This window comes from Onychomys torridus, chromosome 19, assembly GCF_903995425.1.
Source record: "Onychomys torridus chromosome 19, mOncTor1.1, whole genome shotgun sequence".
Taxonomy (NCBI): Eukaryota; Metazoa; Chordata; class Mammalia; order Rodentia; family Cricetidae; genus Onychomys; species Onychomys torridus.
The window spans coordinates 42,467,199-42,487,159 of record NC_050461.1 but is presented as its reverse complement, the minus strand read 5'-3'; the positions used below and the strand labels follow the sequence as shown (position 1 = coordinate 42,487,159).

Genomic DNA, 19,961 nt, shown 5'->3' with positions numbered 1-19,961 from the left:
CCTTTTCCACAGAGTTCCCTAAGCCCTGGAGGAAGGGATTTGATGAAGACATCCTATTTTGGACTGAATGTTTCAAGGTCTCTCACAGGATACAGTTATGAGTCTCTGCATTCATTCCCATCTGTTGCAGAAGGGAGCTTCCCTGATAATGGCTGAGCAAAGACACTGATCTATGAGTCTAGAGGAATGTCAGTGGGAATCATTTTATTGCTACATTCTTTAGCAGAAGAACGGTATTTTGTTTTCCCTCAGTCTGTGACCCCTGTAGTCTTAGGTCCTTGACCACCCAAGTAGTGTTGGGCATGGGTTCCATGTCATGGAGTGGGCTTTAAATCCAATTAGATAGCTATTGGTGACTCCCACAACTTCTGTACCACTACTACACCAGCGCATCTTGCAGGCAGAGCACCATTGTAGATCCCAGGGTTTGTAGCTGGGTTGGTCTTTACCTTTCTCCTCTGGTAGCCTGATAAGTGTCTTCTAGTACCGTGAACACTAGTCAGGAGGGGTGAAGGCTTTAGTTAGGCACCACGTGGACTTCTCTGTCTTCAATGAGTTGTGTCTTCATCAATAGGGCCTTACTAGCAGCTTGTAGAGAGTAACCAATAGCCTTGGTAATAGATTGGGTTGTTTGTGGGTTTTAATGGAGCCCCTTTGGCCAGCAATTCAATTATATGTAACCCATTCTTGGCATTGGCAGTTTCCTTTGCTGGTAAGAAATGTCTAGTTGGGGCTTTTTACTTGATAATTCCATTTAGATTTCCTTCAAATATGTATATATTTTAAGAAGCTTCTACTGTACTGTCCATTTCCAAATGTCCCCTCAAATGGCCCTTAGAGTTAGTTCTCCCTCCCTGGGCCTCCTTTATCCCCTTCCTCTCTTCCCTCCCCCTCCATCAAAGATCTCTATTCTATTTTCCCTCCCCAGGGAGGTCCTTCCTCTACACCTAACCTCTGTGGTTATACAGATTGTGGCCTGTTTATCAAAGCCTTAAGAGCTAACATCCACATATAAGAGAGTATGTACCATATTTGTCTTTTTGGGTCTGGGTTGCCTCACTCAGGATGATTTTTTTTTCTAACTCCTTCCACTTACCAATGAATTTTATAATTTTATTCTTTTTTAACAGCTGAGTAATATGTTGTATAAATGTACCACATTTTCTTTATCTAGTCACTCAATGGCCAACATCTAGGCTGTTTCTGGTTTTTGTCTACTATAAATAGTGCAGCCATGAACACAATTGAGCAAATGCCTCTCTAATAGAATGGAGAGTCCTTTGAGTATATGCCCAAGGGTGGTGTAGCTGGATCCTAGGTTCGGTCTGTTCCCAGCTTTCTGAGGAACCATCACTGATTCCATAGCAGGTGTACAGTGTTCTTGCTTCTTGAATGATCTCCTGCAGATGGAAAGGAAAGGGGAAGCGTGTTATATCACCTAGGCTCTTGGATCAGAGCTCCCCTTTTGGAACATCTGTCTTCAGAGTCCATCTGGATTGGGTCTGTGGAAGACATAGTCTGGCAGATTGGTCAGCTGAGGTTCTGAGCCCTACAACTCCCACTGCAAACAGCCACTCTGGTCTCTCTGTAGATTGGACATTTGATTTAAAAAGTATATTTAAGATATTCCTATTCAACTCCTGCTCTGGCAACTATTACAAGGAACTTGTCCAAGGGGACTAGCGGTGGCAGAACAGAAAGAAGCCATGGTCCCTAGAATTATCAGGGGGATTCTTTTCACGCCAGAAGCTGCTCGCAGACTTCACTGTGATGGAGCAGATCACACCCTTCTTTGCATAGTCACTCTAGCATACCCTGGATGTTTGCCGCCTCCGATCCCTTCAGACACATGGTGGATCCAGCACAACCCTGTTACTAAGATTGCCAGGGGCAACCCACTGGCCCATGTGATGCTCTGAATATGAAGTGGTTCTGGGAGGGGCCGCTGTGTAACTGTGTGGCAGGCTACTCAGCTGAAACCAGAGGTACAGATTGAGTGAAATTAACATCTGTGCCTCTGTGGAACATCAGGGGAGCTGGTGTGTGCCTAATGTAGATGTTTTTAGGGACTGGTATCAGGGGGAGGGAGAGGGGGAGGGAGGGAAGGAAGAAGGAGGGAGGGAGAGAGAGGGAGAGGTCTGTCAGTTTGAGAGGTTGCCCTGTGTGCCCGCTCATACTCATTTTCGTGAACACATTTCAAAACTGGTGGGTGGTGCCTATAGCTTTCCATCTCTTACTGAGAGGGGCTGACAGAAGTCAGGCAGGAAGACTGGAATATTGTCATGGCTTTGCTGCAAGTTGCTTCTGTCTCAGGGCATGATAAGCCCAAAGTTAGGTAGGTGACTGAGGGGACCTTGGAGCCATGGTGAGCTCCTGTGAAAACTCCACCTTCCAAGGCACTGGCTCCTGATTCCAAGGTTCTGACTTGGTCTCTTCATGGAGTTAGCTCTTCTGAAGAGGATGCCCCAGGAGTGAAAGCCCCGGGGAGAAGTCTAGGCTTCTGTGAAGATCTGCAGGCGAGGGATGAGCTGCTCACCTCTTCAGTCACCCAACAGGAACTACAATATGGACATGAGATAGATGTTCTCTGTAGTCCTGAGAGATCCTCCTGGGGCCATTGTGTCCTTCTCTGTGATGTACAGAGAAACTAGAGAATGCCAGTTTGTAAGTGTATCGTTAAAGTCCAGTAATTCTGGGTAGTCGCCCTCTTCCATTCTCTTCTGAAGTAGTTTGTCATGATCCTGTCCACCAAAATACTAGGTGGATAAACAATCTCACTAAATATCTCTGTAGCAAGAACCTTGTGATCAGAAAGAATGGTCAGCTCAGAGTTCAGAGGCTGGTGATTGGTTTCTCCTCTGCCCAGCAGGACGCAGGAGCTGTTGGGGCACAGCATGCTTCTCAGGATGAGGAGACATTTGATCATCAGAACAGCAGCCAAAAGGGCAGTAGCAACTATGATCACAACTCTCCAGTAACACAGAAAGAAATCAAATCTGTGTCAATATTCACTGTATTGTGGGGGCATAAATGATTGGGTATCCCACATGACCAACTGTAAGTTAGCCACTCAAGTACTTGAATGAAAATCAGCATATTAAACTCTGTGGTAAATTCCATTTGTCTAATCAGTGAGTACAACTGAGTCGCTAACCAGTGTGAACTAATTACGTGCTTTCCATTTGCCGGGAAGGTCCCTTAGGAGTAAGAGATTGAGGGAGTCAGGATTTATCAAGTTTTCTTTGAAACCCTCTGAAACCACTGCTGAATCTCTGTAAACGCTTCTGAAAAGATGTTAAAATCCTTTCTTCTGGCCCCTGTCCCCCCAAAACGTGGTAGTTAACGTTGTAGAGAAATTCGCATCAATGGCGAAGCTGCTCAAAAAGCATTAACATCCCTGGAATAGTTGGAGTCAAGTTCAGGTTCAGAACTGACTGTTGCCTCTGGGGTGTTCTCTCCACCTTGGTATTCTCAGGTACTAAATTTGTTTCAATTTTTTCAAAGAAGACAATAAATGAAGCAAACGGTCACACCCCGTCTCCCCCGAGCTCAGGTTTCTGCTGCAGTGAACTGGTCGCAATACCAGCCGTGACATGACAGCTTCTCCATCCTCATAGGTTCTGTGCTTTCTCTCTCTAGGCCGAGTGCAAATGCTGCCGCAGGCTGTGTGCCTCCTGCACGCCCTCCTGGAGAATGGACACACCGTGTATGTGCACTGCAACGCTGGGGTAGGCCGCTCCACAGCTGCAGTGTGCGGCTGGCTCCACTACGTGATTGGCTGGAGTCTGCGGAAGGTGCAGTACTTCGTCATGGCCAAGAGGCCTGCAGTCTACATTGATGAAGATGCCTTGGGCCAGGCACAGGAAGACTTCTTTCAGAAGTTTGGGAAGATTCACTCTTCCATATGCAGCTTATAGGTGACCAACTTGCCTCTCCTAGTTGTCTTAATAAGGAACCAGGGGTGCGGTTAGTGGAAAGCCTATAGACAAAGACCCCATCGGAACTGAGGGGACTGTCGCCCTCAGGACACCTGGGCATACCTTCTGTTACAGCTTGGTAGGGCTTACCTTTGAAATATTTTTACAGAGGAAACTGCATGCAAATGAGAAAAATTCAAAGTCAACTGGGCAGTGCAATGTATGCCCACAGTTGCTGCTGCCACGGGCCAGGGCCTTTGCTTTCAGGCGCTGCATAGACTGTTATGGATTTGTGATGCTTTGGCATGCAGAAGACAAGAGAGTGGTTTGTGGATTTTATCATTACTGTGAGTGTCTCACACACACACACACACACACACACACACACGTGCACAAACACATACAACATTTTACTGAACTCAGATTATAATCATTTGCCAGTGGAAGGGAAAAGTATATAAACCTGAATGTGACGCAGAAAGAGCTCACCATGGGCATAAAACAACAGTTTTCTATAATTTTCTTTATTCAATTTCATAGTTGTCAGCATCTCTGAGACACCTTATTTTCCTCTCTTCCTCACATGACAGCAGAAGTCTTCAGCCCTCTGTTTCTTCTGGCTTTCTAATTGCTATTTTTCCCTTCAAGACAGTGTTTGTACTACTCACTTCAGTATAACATAACACACAAAGGTCAGTCTTTAACTCATGGTGATCTTTCTGCCTCAGTCTCCCAAGAACTGAGATTATGGTGGATGATTCCATACTCAGTAACACCATTTTTCAATTGAGTCTTTCTGAGCATAGTTGACTTGCCCAAGTTTCATGGTAAGTAGGAACAAGATGAAGTTTGTAATTAAGTTTATTTGGCTCGGCGCTGCTTTCACTGTGATTAGTTTTTCAGCAGACTGTCATGGATGTAGCTTTGTCTCTCTCAGGTCACTACCCTGCAGTTGTTTTTACAGTGAGAAATGGGACAATGTTTTGATCAGCTCCCAAAGAATTTAGGAAAACCATTTTATTGTCTTCAACCTCCTTTAAGCTGTGGTGTGTGATCTCAAGGTCATGAGTGGAAGGATCCTGAGGAGGCTATGTCCAGAGATCAGTGTTGGGCAGCTAGGGGCTGACCCTGGCTTAGTACTCAATTCAGTATGACACACATTGCTGTTCCTCCCAGACATGTGGTTTATTCCATTAGGTTTTATCAGAAGTACAAATATCAGCAAAATTTTGCCTCCCAAGATATAAAATCTAGAAACAGATCTGTGTTCTATCCTCAGGAAGACAGTCCCCAACTACAACTGACATATTAGGGCTCAGAAGGGGACTTATATTTAGTTGAGTGCCACTGTGTGCTAGTTGATTTCCTATGTCTAATGCCAACACAGTTCACTCTGGGAAGGGTTATTGTGTTTGTTTAGATGGGGAAGTGAGGCCCAGAGAGACAAAAATATGAAAATATGTATCGACTGTCATTGTCATCGACGGAGGCCATGAGATGAGATGCAAAGCTAGGTCTCTCAGATTCCATACTGTCAAAAGTTAAAGTGATATTTAAATGTGTTTCTCTTCCTTATTTTTGAGATGTGTGTTAATAGATGGTAGAGATGGTGATTTGGGAGGCAGAGGGAACAAGAAGGCCACAGCTTGAGTTCCAGTAGTGTTCAGATTAAGGAGAGATATCTCAGAATGAAGGAGAGAGAGAGAGAGAGAGAGAGAGAGAGAGAGAGAGAGAGAGAGAGAGAGAGAGAGAGAGGTTTCAACATGACAGTAAGACACCTAGGGGAGGTAGCATTTGTTTTAGATAGAGTACCCTACATGAAACATTTCTCCTACAGTTACAAAGTTAAGTCTATAAACCTGCATTGAGGGATACTCAGCCTCTCCTACAAAATATAGCTAGCTGCAGCACTTTTGTCTAAGAACCAATTTATAATCACAATGTATTAGGTAAAATTTAATTTTTAAATGGGATATTTTAAATGAATATAATGGTGTGTGTGTGTGTGTGTGTGTGTGTGTGTGTGTGTGTGTGTGTGTGACTTAATGTCTTAAGAAATACAGCTGTACAAATTCTACTGTACTGTGGACTTTTCCAGGTGGCTTTTTAATCTATGGCTCTGATGAAATTGTTTGGAACCACAGATGAACATTTTAGAATGACCCCACTTGCCCTCAGTGAGTGGGTTGTCTAATGTGTCTCAAAAATCACCTGGGAGTTTTGCTAAATAAAAGCATAAAAAAAGACTTTTGTGCCACAGAATTGTTTAATGCTGTCAACTTACTCTAAATTCTAGAAAAACACATTTTTTTTTTATTTGTAAAAAGGGCATTGGGTCACCAAATTGCTTTTTCCTCTTTGTTCTTGCTCACTGGCTGACAGACGTCTGAGATGGAAGCACCAGAGAGAAGTGAAGGTGACACCCAGGAATGTTTAGGAGAAGACCACGGAAGATTCTGTCTCAAGTGACTTATTGAACACTTTTTTTGGGGGGTGTGGATATGTGTGGAGTGTTGGAATGGAACCGAGGGCCTCACAAATGCTAAAGTACTCTGAACACTGAACTATACCTCCAGATCAACAAAATTTTACTCAAAGGATTCTCATAGAAAATCCTAAGAAGATCTCATGCTTGGTTAAGGAGCACTAAGGTACCAAGATACCGTTACTGTCTTTTAGACTCCAAACATGCCTTATTTTAATTTGTGGGCCAAAATTGATAAAAAGAAAAAATTAACAAAACATAAAATAATATATGTATTCTCTTTGTCCACTAGGCTTGTCCTAAAAAAAAAAATGTTGAAAGTGTTTGGGGATGAGAAGGAAATAATGAAATGAGACTCAAAAGTGAACTCGATGGGAATTGGAACTTTCCATACGCTGTGCAACAGAGGCAAGATAGAAAGTTAAAATCAAAATTCCCTTTAAAGGTAATCAAATGCAGTCCCTTTAGAGGAGAAAGAGCCAAAACACCAAATTATAATGCAAAGTGTTGTAACTGAGAACAAGAGGTGACGGGTGAGTCAGGAACACAGGTAAGTGATTATGCTGTGGAGGATTAGAGAAGACTTAGTGCAGACGAGATCCAACAGTATAGAGAGGAAGACTTGATGGAAGGATTAATGAAAAGTGGGGTAAGCAGAAGGAACAACGAAATGCACAAAAGCAAAGCTAAGTCAGATTCCTGTCTTCGTTTCTATTGGTGTGGAGAGACAGCATGGCCAAGGCAGTGGCTTCAGAGGGTTAGGCTCCATGACCCTCATGGTGGGAAGCATGGCAGACAAGGTGCTGGAGTAGTTGCTGAGAGCTTGTATCTGAAAATTGGAGGCTGAGAGAGCAAGAGCGAGAACGAGAGCGAGAGGGAACCCCAGTTATACATCTCCTCCAACAAGGCCACATCTGCTAATTCTTCCCAAGCAGTTCTACCAACTGGGAACCCAATATTCAAATATATGCATCTATGGGGACATTCCCATTCACATCACCACAGTTTCTAAAAAGGAGGGAGGAGGGTGCTTTCAGAAGGAGTCAAGAAGATGATGCAACAATGGAAGTGAATGGAGAGCCAAGTTCTGTGCCCAAGAGACCAGCTAAGCACGCAGCTACTTCTCTGAGGCAGAAGATCCCATTTAGAAGAAGCAGCACTAAGTAATGTTTCAAATCAACAAGTGGGAACAGTATATATTTTTTATCACCCGCTAGAAAAGGAAAGCAAGTCTGAAAGGACAAACCTAGGAGTAGAGGGAGAAATTGATGAAGCTCCTTCTCTATATAAATAAGGACAGTAAGTACTGAAGGGAAGAGGAAGGGCATAAATGGATCTGTTCCTTTGTTCCCTAAACCATTATAGCAAAAGTCTTCTCAGTGTTTCATGGATATGTATGTCTACCTTTTCATTGCTGTAACATGATACTTGAGGCTATTTTGGCTAATGAATAAAGAAGAAGGACTTTTGTCTCATGATTCTGGAGCCTTGCAAGTTCAAAACCATGATGACAAGATCTGCTTGGCTTCTGATAAGGGGTTTGTGCCACTTCAACTCATGAAAAATGGGCAAATGGTCTTAGGTGAGACTGAAGTTGGAGTCATGCTAGCTAAACCATTCCTACAAGAGAGAGATTTACCATCCTTGAGGGCTCTGACCCCGCCTCCCAACACTGATACATCAAGGAATTAAGGTTTCGGTACTTGATCTTCCAGGGGACACAATGAGCAGTAGGTTTGTACCCAAGTCCTGTTTGACCCCTCTTCCTCTCAGCCATCACATTTGATCCATCAGGACGGCATGTCATATCTCTGGTATAAATACCCTGATTCCTTTACCAAACAGCTCCTCAGAGACAGTCTGGCCATATTGTTGGGTTTCATGAATAGATGTCTACATGCAGTTCTTGATTCTGTCATCTCCCTCTCCCCCTAATTCCCACACCTATCAAATCTACATAGTAGCCTGTGAAATGTCAGCTTTGTGCCCAAATTCCAGTGACACTGAGGGTAAACATCAAAGCTTCCAGAGGCCCACACAATCTGTGTTCCTGACATCCTTCTCACCTGATTGCCTGCTGTCTTCTAAGTTATTTGCTCTGCTCCAACCATGGTTTCTTGCTCTTTTTGGAATATTCTAGGCAGGTTTCAAACTCAGAACTCTTTGACTTACTGTTATCCTGACTGTTGTTGTTAGGTTGTGGTTTATCTCTCAGAGTTTTACATGCTGGAAACATGATCCTCTGGGTGGCTATGTGGAAAGCATTGGAACCTTTAGGCGGTGGACACTATTGGCAGGTAATTTGATCATTTATGTCAATGTCTTCAGGAAAGGCTTAGTGTAATTCTCATGGGACCCTAGTTGGTCTTCATGTGAGTCTTGTAGGCACCCTGCCATTTTCCTTATCTTTCTTCTACCATGTGTGATAGAGCGATGTGAATCTTCTCCAGAGGTTGAATCTATTGGCCCCTCTGATCTGAGACATTCAGCTTCTGAAACTGTGAGGTAAGCAAGTCTGTTTTCATTGGGAAGCATCCAGTCTCTGGAGTTCTGTTCCAATAACAGAAAACAGATTAGTACAAATAGGAATACTTTCTCCAGAAATGTATATGTCCCTCCATGATGCCTACTGGGACCACTTACTTAAAACACCTTGACTAGATTTGTCTCTCCTATAGTCACTGAGAAGTTATGGTGGGATAATATAATACACGATTTATCTACTCATTGTGTTGTCTGCATCTTACCATGATGTAGACTTCATGGAGTCATAAATTGATACCTGTTGGTGAAGTACTTAGGGTTACAGAACTTGGCATATAGTGCAACAGAGGTGGATGACAACAGTTAGTAATTATTGCAAGCATACAGTGCTATAGGCATTGTTCTCTAAGGCTACACCCCCCCACACACACACCTACCTTTGATATAAACTCTAGGCATACAATGTGTGCCAGTTTGCTATAGTGGCTATAACAATGTACCCCAGACTTGGTGTCTTCAATCATCTTTTGATGATTTTAGAATATCAAGCACAGAATGTAAGCAGGGTTGGTTTTTTCTGAGGACTGAGAGGTCATATTCCACATTTCCTTCCTTTCCAGAAATTTCTGACATATTTTTGGTTTGCAGAGAAAGCATCATCTTGTTCTCAGACCTCATCTTCACTCAGTATATGCCATATGCAGGAGTCCATGTTCAAATGTCTTGGTTTTTATTATTTGTGTATGAATGCACATGGATCTGCATGCATATGTTGAAGTCAGAGAATAACATATTTTTAGGTGATATCTACCTTTAAAAAACATTTAGAAACCCCCACTGGCTTGGTCCTTGCCAAGTAGGCTAGGCTGGCTTCCAAGGAACCCCAAATAAGTCATTTTCCCCCTCCACAGTGATGAGCTAATGAATGCATGCCACATACCCAAGTTTAAAAAAAAAAACAACAAAAAAACAAAGAAACAAAAAAACTGCATTTGGGGATTAAGCTCATGTGTTTGCACTTTTACTTTACTGACTGAGCTGTCTCCCTGACAACCAAAACAAGAACATCAGTTATGTCAGTGTACCATCTTTGTTGTGACATCATCTTAACTGCACTTATAATGGCCTTGTTTTCTAATATGTTTACAATTTGAAAGAAGTTGTTACATGTTAACTTGGAGGGGACTTACATAATTCAATCTGTAACACTATAAAAACTACCCAGAGACAAGAGAGAGAAGTAAAACCCAGGAAAATTGGGAGTAGATGTCAAAAAGAGTTGAGAAAGGGGTGGATTTTCCCATTTTCACAGATCTGTCACTTGAGAGTATTACTGAAAATGGGGCTGGAGAGATGGCTTAGAGGTTAAGAGCACTGGTTGTTCTTCCAGAGGTCCTGAGTTCAATTCCCAGCAACCATATGGTGGCTCAGAACCATCCGATCTGTAGTGAAATCTGGTGCCCTCTTTGGGCCTGCAAGCATGCATATAGGCAGAACACTATATACATAATAAATAAATAAATCTTAAAAAAAACAATAGCAGAAAACCCAAGGAAGAAGATGGAGAAGAGGGAAGAATGGAAAGACAAATAGGGCTCCATCAATATTTTCTTGGCCTTCCTAACAACACTGTTTTCTTAAAAACTAAGCTGGGAACATGAGAGGAAAGTGATGTAAAATCATTCATAGTTAACAATTGTAGAAATGCTCCCAGGTGAGAAGCAGATAGGGCAGTGGACACAGATTGTTAAGATTCCCTTATTGCAAGAAAAAAAAAAAAAAAGTGGAGGCGTGATTGCCAGAACATAAGATCAAGGAAAAAGCAGAAAAGGCAGAAAGGTCTTTGTCAATAAAACTAAACGAATATCAAAATCAGTGAAAACATAACAGCAGTCATGAGGACCTTAATTTGTATTACCAGAAGCATCAACCACAGAGCATTTTCTCAAACTGTTGGCTGTTGGCTTCTTTTGTCTTTCAGATTCATTGCTAATTTTATATTTGTCTTTGCTTCTGCATTGAGTTCATTGTGTATTGTGGATACAAATCCTTGTAAGACATGTGGTTCCCAAATATTTCCTTCCATTCTGTAGGTTGCCTTCACATTTTTAACTCGAGCTGTGCAGAAACTTTAGTTTGATGCAGACCTTCCTACTTATTTTGCCTTTATTGTCTGTGCTGTTACTATCAAACTCAGAAGTTCATGGTGTGCTGGGCTTTGCTGACTTCCCATGGGAGACCTTGATTTGGGGGATGTGGGGATGTGGGGTGGCTTGCAGGGGAGGGCTGGGAGGAGGGAGGAGGTGGGATCTGTGAATGGTGTGTAGAGTGAGTAGAAAATTTCTTAATAAAGAAAAATGAAAAAAAAAAGTTCATGGCTGAGACCAATGTTAAGGAGCTTTCCATGTTCTGAAAACTTTTTGTTTCTTACCTTTTTAAAGATTCATTTTTTAAAATTTCATATGTATAGGTGTCTTGTCTGTCTGTATGTATGTATTGTTCTGCCATATAATTTTATCAGTTATAAAATTCAGCATTTTCTCCCTTTGTGGATATAAAGAGATATAAATAAGTACACAAGAACTTCACCATGTTTAAGCCTTTGCTTAACACAGAGGGTGATGTAATATACACTGTTGGTTTACATGTTGGGAAAATGGAGAGTGTCATGTATGTCATGTATGTTCTTGGGTAAAGTTTGTTTTGGGGGATGAAGATACCCCAAAACATAGAATTTCCCTTCTTCTCCAACAGCAGCATAAATACCAGATCATGGTTTCAGATGCACAGACTATGCATCTGCCTGTTGTTGATTTGATGCACAGTTAGCAGGCATCAGCTAGAATTCTGGCTTCCATGCCAACCTTCCTCCAGAACAAAGTTTTTCCCAGCTCAGGAGTCAGGTTTTCTTCTGACTAATCCAGAAGTTTGCCTCATCACACGCTCTCCATAATTTCTCTTTAGATCAACAGAACAGACATTCTGATGTGTTCCTTGATCCCCTCTCCTCCTTTGTCAATTCTACTGACCAAATCAAACCAAACATACAAAAAATCCCAAATATGGACAGACTTCAGGAAATCATAAGTAAAAGCTATAGCCAAGAATAAGCACACTAGTTGTGGACTTCAGGTGTCTAAGGAGTGAAATTCTCCATCCCAGAAAACAGTATTGTTATTATTATTCATTGAAGTTTATGCCTAATTTTGATCATTTTCTCTATATTATATCATTTTCTCCAATGGCCATACAATTTTGTTGATTTGTTTCTTAAAAATATTTCTACACTGTACACATAGGGTATTTTTTTAAAAGAAAATTTATTTATTTGAAAGATTTATTTATTATTTATTATGTATGCATGTATGTCTGCAGGCCAGAAGAGGGCACCAGATCTCATCACAGATGGTTGTGAGCCACCATGTAGTTGCTGGGAATTGAACTCAGGACCTCTGGAAGAGAAGTCAGTGCTTTTAACCTCTGAGCCATCTGTCCAGCCCCCACATAGGGTATTTTTAATGTTATTAGTTTATTAAATCTGTGGTTTCAAAATGGAAGAAACAGCTGGTATGGGATCATTATATATTTAAAAACATTAACTGAAGGAGCTTTGTATATAGTGATTGGGAAGTAGTAATTAGAATTGTGTAGAGAAAATTTGTTTCATTGTCTGGGTGCTTAAATAGTTCTGGATCTATGGGAAGAAGAATAATGGATACAAAACAAACAAGTCTCTGGAGAGTGGCTTTAAGTTGTCACTGGGCAAATATCTTAGTTTAATTAGAGGTGTTTAATATTCCTTTTCTAGAAATTACTTTCACTAAAATATTTGTTGTCAATATAAAATTTATTTTAACCCTCAATAGACCTTTTTCTTTTCAGGTCAGAGTGAATCTTTCTATGTAGGATCTAATTTTTCAGCATTATTTTCACTGATGGAAGGAAATGAGGAATACATGTACTACATAGTTGTCAGATGAGTTCCCATTGTCTCAATATAGAAAGGTTATCATATAGAAATTTTGTAAAACTAAAAATGAAGAAAACTATTTAGTGACATTTCAAATGAAAACAGTTTAAGGGTATCTCAGTGAGCCAATCACTTGTTGTTGTTGCTAAGAAGAGGCCAACAATGGGCTAATTTACCACAGGTTGAAAGATATAAACAAGGAGTCTTTGGGTACTTCAGGGAAAGGGTATCCTGAACTTGTGGTCTGATGGTGGTGAAACTGAGCATGCAGTGCTGTGGGATGTCGTTCTGTATGCTGTGAATATTTGTAACTCTGACTGGTTGATAAATAAAGCACTGATTGGCCAGTAGCCAGGCAAGAAGTATAGGCAGAGTAAGCAGATGAGAATTCTGGAAAGAAGAATGGCGAGTCAGGACTCACAGAGGAAGCAAGATGACAAGGCAGAACTGAGAAAAGGTACCAAGCCACATGGCTAAACATAAATAAGAATTATGGGTTAATTTAAGTGTAAAGCTAGTCAGTAATAAGCCCGAGCTAATGGCCATACAGTTTGTAATTAATATAAGCCTGTGTGTTTATTTGGGTCTGAGTGGCTACAGGGCCTGGTGGGACCGGAAAAACCTTCCGACTTCATTTGGCACCCACCATGTTTAAGATAATATGGGACAAGTGTGCAAAGATTTTTGACTTCTTCACCAGCATAAGTGGAGTCAACTAGACGTGTGTGTGTGTGTGTGTGTGTGTGTGTGTGTGTGTGTGTGTGTATGTGTGTGTGCCCCATAGTAACTCCATGTTTTGAAGAACTGGGCAAATGGGTACTACCTCCTAGGTACTGTTCAGGGTTTGCACACACTTGGCACACAGGATATTCTTATTAAGAGGTTGTAATTATTGAAATAGGAGTTTAGGATGATTGGGTTGGAGAAAAGAAGACCATGGAAAGAAATGATATTAATATTTGTATATAAATAAGGCAGTTATTTTATAGCAGAGGACAAAAATAATTAGTTATTAACAGCAGGGTAGCCTGCAGCTTATTTTAAGAAGCAACTGTGACTAGAATTGGAAAATGGTAAACCAGATTGCTTTGTGAGAGAGACCCTTGTCACCAAACATTTTCAAATCTGAATCCACTCCCTCTCCCACCCTGCCAATGTTTTGAAGATTTTTGACCATTGAAAGGCAGATTTCATGATGTCATTTATAAGGAAGGTCCCCTCCAAGTTAACAACCTATGATTCTAATTATTGATTAGGTCAACATAGAATTTCTTCTTTCCAAGAAACATTAAAACTCCAGGTTCATAGTCACCCAGGCACCACCAAAGCAAGTAAAAAGTACATAAGATATGCAAGGAGTCTGCAGGGCTCAGAGAGAAAATAGGATTCTCTCCCGGATCTGGCCACTTCCTAGAGATGTTGGAGAAGACTGAGAAAGAGGAATGTACAGCAGAAACAATAAAATCCTTTGTGACGTGCAGTGGTTTATATTGTGTAAGCCGGGGTTCATGCTATGTGTTTAGGGAACACTAGAGTAAGTTATCCAGAACCAATGGGATAACTTCCCCAGTGAGAACACGTAAAGAAAGTGGACATCCCAGAAATACAGGATGTTTCTGTTGGGGCAATCATTGTCCAAAGTTATTGGCTGTTCAGGTGTCTTGACTGAATATAAATTACTATATTCCTCCTATTTTCACTTACAAACTCTTCATGAAATTAATGCATTAAGGCCACTCTGGTGAAAATTCAATCTGGTAGCAGTAAATTAACATTGGATCACTCACAAGCTAGTGTGGCTATATTTTTTGTTTGTGCTCTAACAAATAAAGCTTGCCTGGGGATCAGAGTGGGGAGCTAGCTACTAGTTAGCCATAGAGGTCAGGCAGTGTTGGCACACACCTATAATTCCAGCACTTGGGAGGAGGAAACAGGAAGATCAGGAGTTCAAGGCCACCCTGAACTACATGAGATCCATCTAGTCTAAAAGAGAAACAGAGCCAGATGTTGGAGGCACATGCCTTGAATCTCAGCACTTGGGATCTCATGCCTTTAATCCCAGGGCTAGGCAGGTGGAGACAGGAAGTGATATGGCTGAGTGGAGAGAAGAATATAAGGCGAGAGGAGAAAGGAGCTCACCCCCTTTCCACCCTGAGGATTCAGTAGAGGTAAGAAGTCTCTCTAGTGGCTGGCTCCTTTACTTCTCTGATCTTTCAGTATTTACTCCTATATCTGACTCTGGGTTTTTGTTATTAAGACCAATTAGAATTCACGCTACAAGCTAGTTCTCATCCACTGACTGACATACTTCTGTGGACCACGTTACCTTAAATATATTGGCTAGTCAAGTCTGGCTCATATATTTATTTGTTGTGTTTTAATTTTGAGCTTGTCAGGTCAAGTGGCCGATCAGAGCACTGCTTAAGGCACATGTAATAGACATACCTAGTTTTGGTTAATTACCTAAACTTCCAACTATACACCACCCCTTGTGTCCCCTTGGAAGAACTTGCTGTCTGTTACTTTCAAAGGGTGAGAACTACTTGTGAGGATGATATGTTAGCCAAGCATACCTAAAGAGAAGGCTGGTGTTGAATCTGACTTCACGTATCAGACAATCTGCTGAGTAGTTTTCTCTCTGTTTCCTCTGTTCTTTAATTTCTTTGCTTCAACGTCAGTTTGGTGCTGGCAATTTGATGTTTGTGTCAATTCAACATTTTCTGTCCACTCAGGAGCAGAGGCACTTAGCTCTCGATGGGAGTTGGCTCTTACACGCTCATTCTAGAAGTAGCTCCTTTTGCGTCATGATTTCCCCCATGAGGCAACTGCATCTTTAGCTCTTCAGCACTGTTAATGACTCTAAAAATATATGAAGCTTAAATAAGCCCCCAAAGTAGCACTTTTTTTCTACTACGTGTTGACTGAAAAAGTGCTGATATGCTTTGCTTGAGGAGAGATGGACGGCTAAGGAGGAAAAAGGAACAATTTCTTCTCATTGACCAAGACCTTGAATGGTTTATGAGGCAATATGTGTGAAACACACAGGACAAGCAGCAAGAAAATTTCTCATATGATTACTTTACAAGAGAGAATAATGAAAGAATAGAGCATGAATGATATAGTATCCCAAACATATTTCTGATACTACTTTTGAGCTTCTGTAGGTAAAGGTTTATGTGTGCATCGCGGAGGAGTATGTGTATACATCAAACTGTGTTTGAATCTGATGCACAGGCCTCTCCTGGATTTAGAAGCCACAGCCATAGTGTCTAACTCTGGACAAGTGGTATTAACCAAAGGATAAACAAAGATGCTATAAAGGACAAACAGGTAAGTGCTGGCCCCCACGACAGTGAGGGCATAAAAACACAAATGGAATTTTCCTTTTTATGTTCTTCCTATTGATTTGTGCAGTCCTATTTATAGAAATCACCAGAATGGAGCTCTCGGGGCAGTGGAAGGTGCAGAGACACAACAGAGATGCTCCTTCCATTCATGGCCTGTGCCTGCTGTCAAGCACTGAGCTGTCATCCATCACCCCACTCCCATTTCGAGCCCCAGACAAGTATCTGTGTATAACCCCTCCTGCCTCCTTCCGGCTGTATGTGCTCTTTGTTCTAAATCAAATCACATTCTCTGTCTGTTCCCTTCGTAGTTTTCTCATTTTTTCTGGACTCCCTGTCAACACATTCTGGATTTGACGTTGTCATTGATCCTGTGGTTCATGATGCTTACTTCACTGGTCCCTTGTCTGTTAATATTCTCCCCTGTCTGCTCCAAAGCTAAGGATTTTGCAGTGGACTGAATATTCTAGAGTTCTGAGAGCCACACATTACACATCAGAGCTTGAGGAAACAAGCTTGAGCCCAGGTCCCTGCTGTCTGTTCTTTGGGTCATGACCTTCAGTCATGTTACACAAATCTGTCTCCAACTCTTAGGATGTAGTCGTTTATCCAAAGGCCATACCTTTCAAAGCAGCCTCAGAAGCTTCAGTGAGATTTTTATCTTTTAGAGTGTTAAAGGGTAAAGTGAGGCACAATATGCATTTTTTTTTTTGAGGAGTTTTTGAGTTTCAGGAATTTTTTGAGCAAACACAGATTCAGGAATTGGGAGGCTCCAAAATCGGAACTGACTCAGAGGCTCCACTGAAGTAAGGTAAGGACGAGATTTTTGCAGAGTGAGCACAGGAATAAGGCAGATGATGCATTTGGTTAGTTAAATAGTTACTTTGTATGTCTGTCCTGCTGGAAAGTCCCTCGTTAGATACATGTAGTTAGTAGATGGTTACCTAGCCTGCCTTAAGTTTCACTTTTCATACTATCCATATATAAGAAAGCTCAAGGACAGTTTCACTTGCATTTGTAAATCAAGCAGCTCAGACCACGTGAGAGGCCCAGCTGGCTATGGGTTCTCTAGACACAGTCTTTGGATTTATTTTTCAAAGCTAATTGGCCAAGTTATATCTTCCTAGTCATACTTTAAAATCATGAATTTTACATTTATACCAAGAGACCAAGTATTGTTTTTCCAAAGTGTTAGGAAATGCATGTCAGGGCCCAGCAGATGGCTTAGTGGGTTAACACACTTGCCTACTGACCTGAGTTCATTCAGCTCTGGGCCTTATGATAGGAGGAGAGGAGAGACCCGACTCCTGAAACCTGTCCTCCAACCAACACACAAACATGCAAGCTAGACATGGTGGGACACAGTTACAATTTCAGTGCTTGGGAGACTGAGCAGGAGGAGGATAGTGAGTCTGAGGCTAGCCTGAGTTATATAAGGAGACCCTGTCCCCCAAAACACCACTAACAAAGAGCCAAAGTCAATGCTACATATATACTTGAAAGCTCACATGAGGTACTAGACTAACTGAGCAGAGAATACAAAACCCACGGGTAATTTTGTTTTGTTTTCATGTGCAGTAGATTTTTTCAATGAATTTGGTTTATGTAAGATTAAGAATGTAGACTGTTGCTAGGACAGGTATCAACTGATGAAAGTAAATTTCTTTAGCATGACGTGTAGTCCCTAGGCTGTAGGGTGAATGGCTACAGTGGCAGGGATCTCTAGAAGAACTTTCCTATAGATTTTTCCATACTTTTTTGCTTCCTGTTATGTTAATATTTGTTCTTCTTGAGTCTGAAGGCAGATTATTATTTTTATTATTTTTTGTTTCCTTTTGGCCGTGGGACCTTTAATTTCAATCCTTTTATATTTCATAGTCACAGTGATAGAATATACAATAAAATCTGATGCTAAGGCCTTCTACTCTTTTTGTGAATGTGGTGAGCATCACAAGTGACACATAATTGCCTCTTTTATGGCTTCATCTCCATGGAATACAACAGACTGTTCGTTTCTGAGGTTTGCATACTCGTGTGCCCACCTTTCTCAGGACTCCCTGGGTAGCAGCCCTGTTATGAAGAAGACAGGGGGTCAGGTAAGCAATTGCAGAGGTTATCAAATCCATGTACCAGCCAGCACCAGGCACCAGGAGCTGGAGGTCTTGAGGGCAGGACAGTGCTGACATTGCTCAGAATAAGTTCTTTTGTTTCTAAAGGTTCAGAGCAGGAAAAGAGCCTTTGAATACATGGATGAAATAGCTGACACTTGGTTGGTATGTTACTTACCTGTATGTTGCCTGCTTAGAGCTGTAATGACATGCCTGGAATTTCAAGTGTAGGATAGCTTTTATACTGTTATTGGAGAGTCTTAGCAGTTCCTCCCAGAAAAATAAAGCACAGGCTGTCATTGAAACCACTTTGTGACTTTCAGGAGTATCTTTCCAAAGTAAGCAGACCATAAAATGTACCATCTGTCATCAGCAAAATCATAAATTAAAAGTTTGCCATCCCTCACTGTCCATTGGAGCAGCAATTATCCTTTACTAATGCCCATGGCCCCAGATGTGCCAACAAGCAACAGTCTGAATGTAAAGGGTGCCTCTCTCTCCTCACATCCCCAGACCTACCCACCCTGTGTCAGCTCAGAGCCATCATTCCATCTAATCTTGTCTGCTGTTGCTGTTGGTGTCCCCTCCTGTGAATTGTTTTCGTGACTGGACAGTGACCACATTCTGAGTTCCAAGGTTACAGAATGATAATTGTTTGCTGTGTTCGTGCTCTTCTAGAAATTACACACACACACACACACACACACACACACACACACACACACACACACTCCTTCCACACTGGGAAATCTCCAAAGAATGAATTTTAAGTAGTAACAGGCCCAGTACTTTAGCAGCCAATGTGAGCTGACCTGCAGAGACCAGTGGTCTGTGTTTGTGCTTCTCTAACTTAGACCTTTCTAGCACACTGTCTCCATCATGACAATTAAGGGTATCTCAATCCTCTGAAAGATGTCACATTTAGGAGCTAGAAGATCTGCTTTATTTTAACTTTCCCAAAAGAAGGAATAGTGTTGCTGTACCAATCTAAGCAACAGCACAGAGCGACCTCCTCTCATTGTTCTTAATGATAACTTTATTAGGGAGTAAGCAGAAACACTGCTGTGTGTGGGTGCATGCCAGAGCAGACTAAGAGCATGGCCAGGAAGGTTGGGGAAATTGGAAACTTCTAGAGGTAAAGAGAGGATTGAGTACAATTTGTTCTGAGACAATGAGAACACTTGGTTTCAGGGGCTCATTGCAAGAGTTGCTATCAATTCATTAGTGAGATAGTACCAGGAAGTATCTCAAACTTCAAGTTTGCTGGCCTCAAGTCTCATGCAGCAAGCTGCACCTTGGATAGCCCTTGGCAAAAGTTTTGGTTGCAGGACCAATTTATTATTATTATGATTATGTGTTTTAATTTTATATATCAGCCATGGGTTCCCCTGTCCTCCCCCCTCCAGCCCCCACCCCCACCTGCCCCCCATCCCCTCCCCTCCATTCCCATGTCCTCCAGGACCAAGACACCCCTGGGGATTCATTTAAACCTGGTGGATTCAGTACAGGCAGGTCCTGTCCTCTCCTTCCAGGCTGAGCATGTGTCCCTGTGTAAGCCCAAGGTTCCAAACAGCCAGCTCATGCACTAAGGACAGATCCTAGTCCCACAGACTGGGAGCCTCCCAAGTAGATCAAGCTATTCAATTGTCTCAC

General features: G+C 41.8%; 1 protein-coding gene across 1 annotated transcript in view; it reads left to right on the top strand.

Moving 5' to 3' along the window:
- Epm2a (EPM2A glucan phosphatase, laforin) overlaps positions 1-5,918 on the top strand; it is a 116,996-nt gene extending 111,078 nt beyond the window's left edge. Inside the window, exon 6 of the mRNA XM_036169382.1 lies at positions 3,640-5,918. Coding sequence (XP_036025275.1) covers positions 3,640-3,917 — 278 coding nt within the window. The 3' untranslated portion in view covers positions 3,918-5,918. The remainder of the gene's footprint in view (positions 1-3,639) is intronic.
- The last annotated feature ends 14,043 nt before the right edge of the window (positions 5,919-19,961 follow it).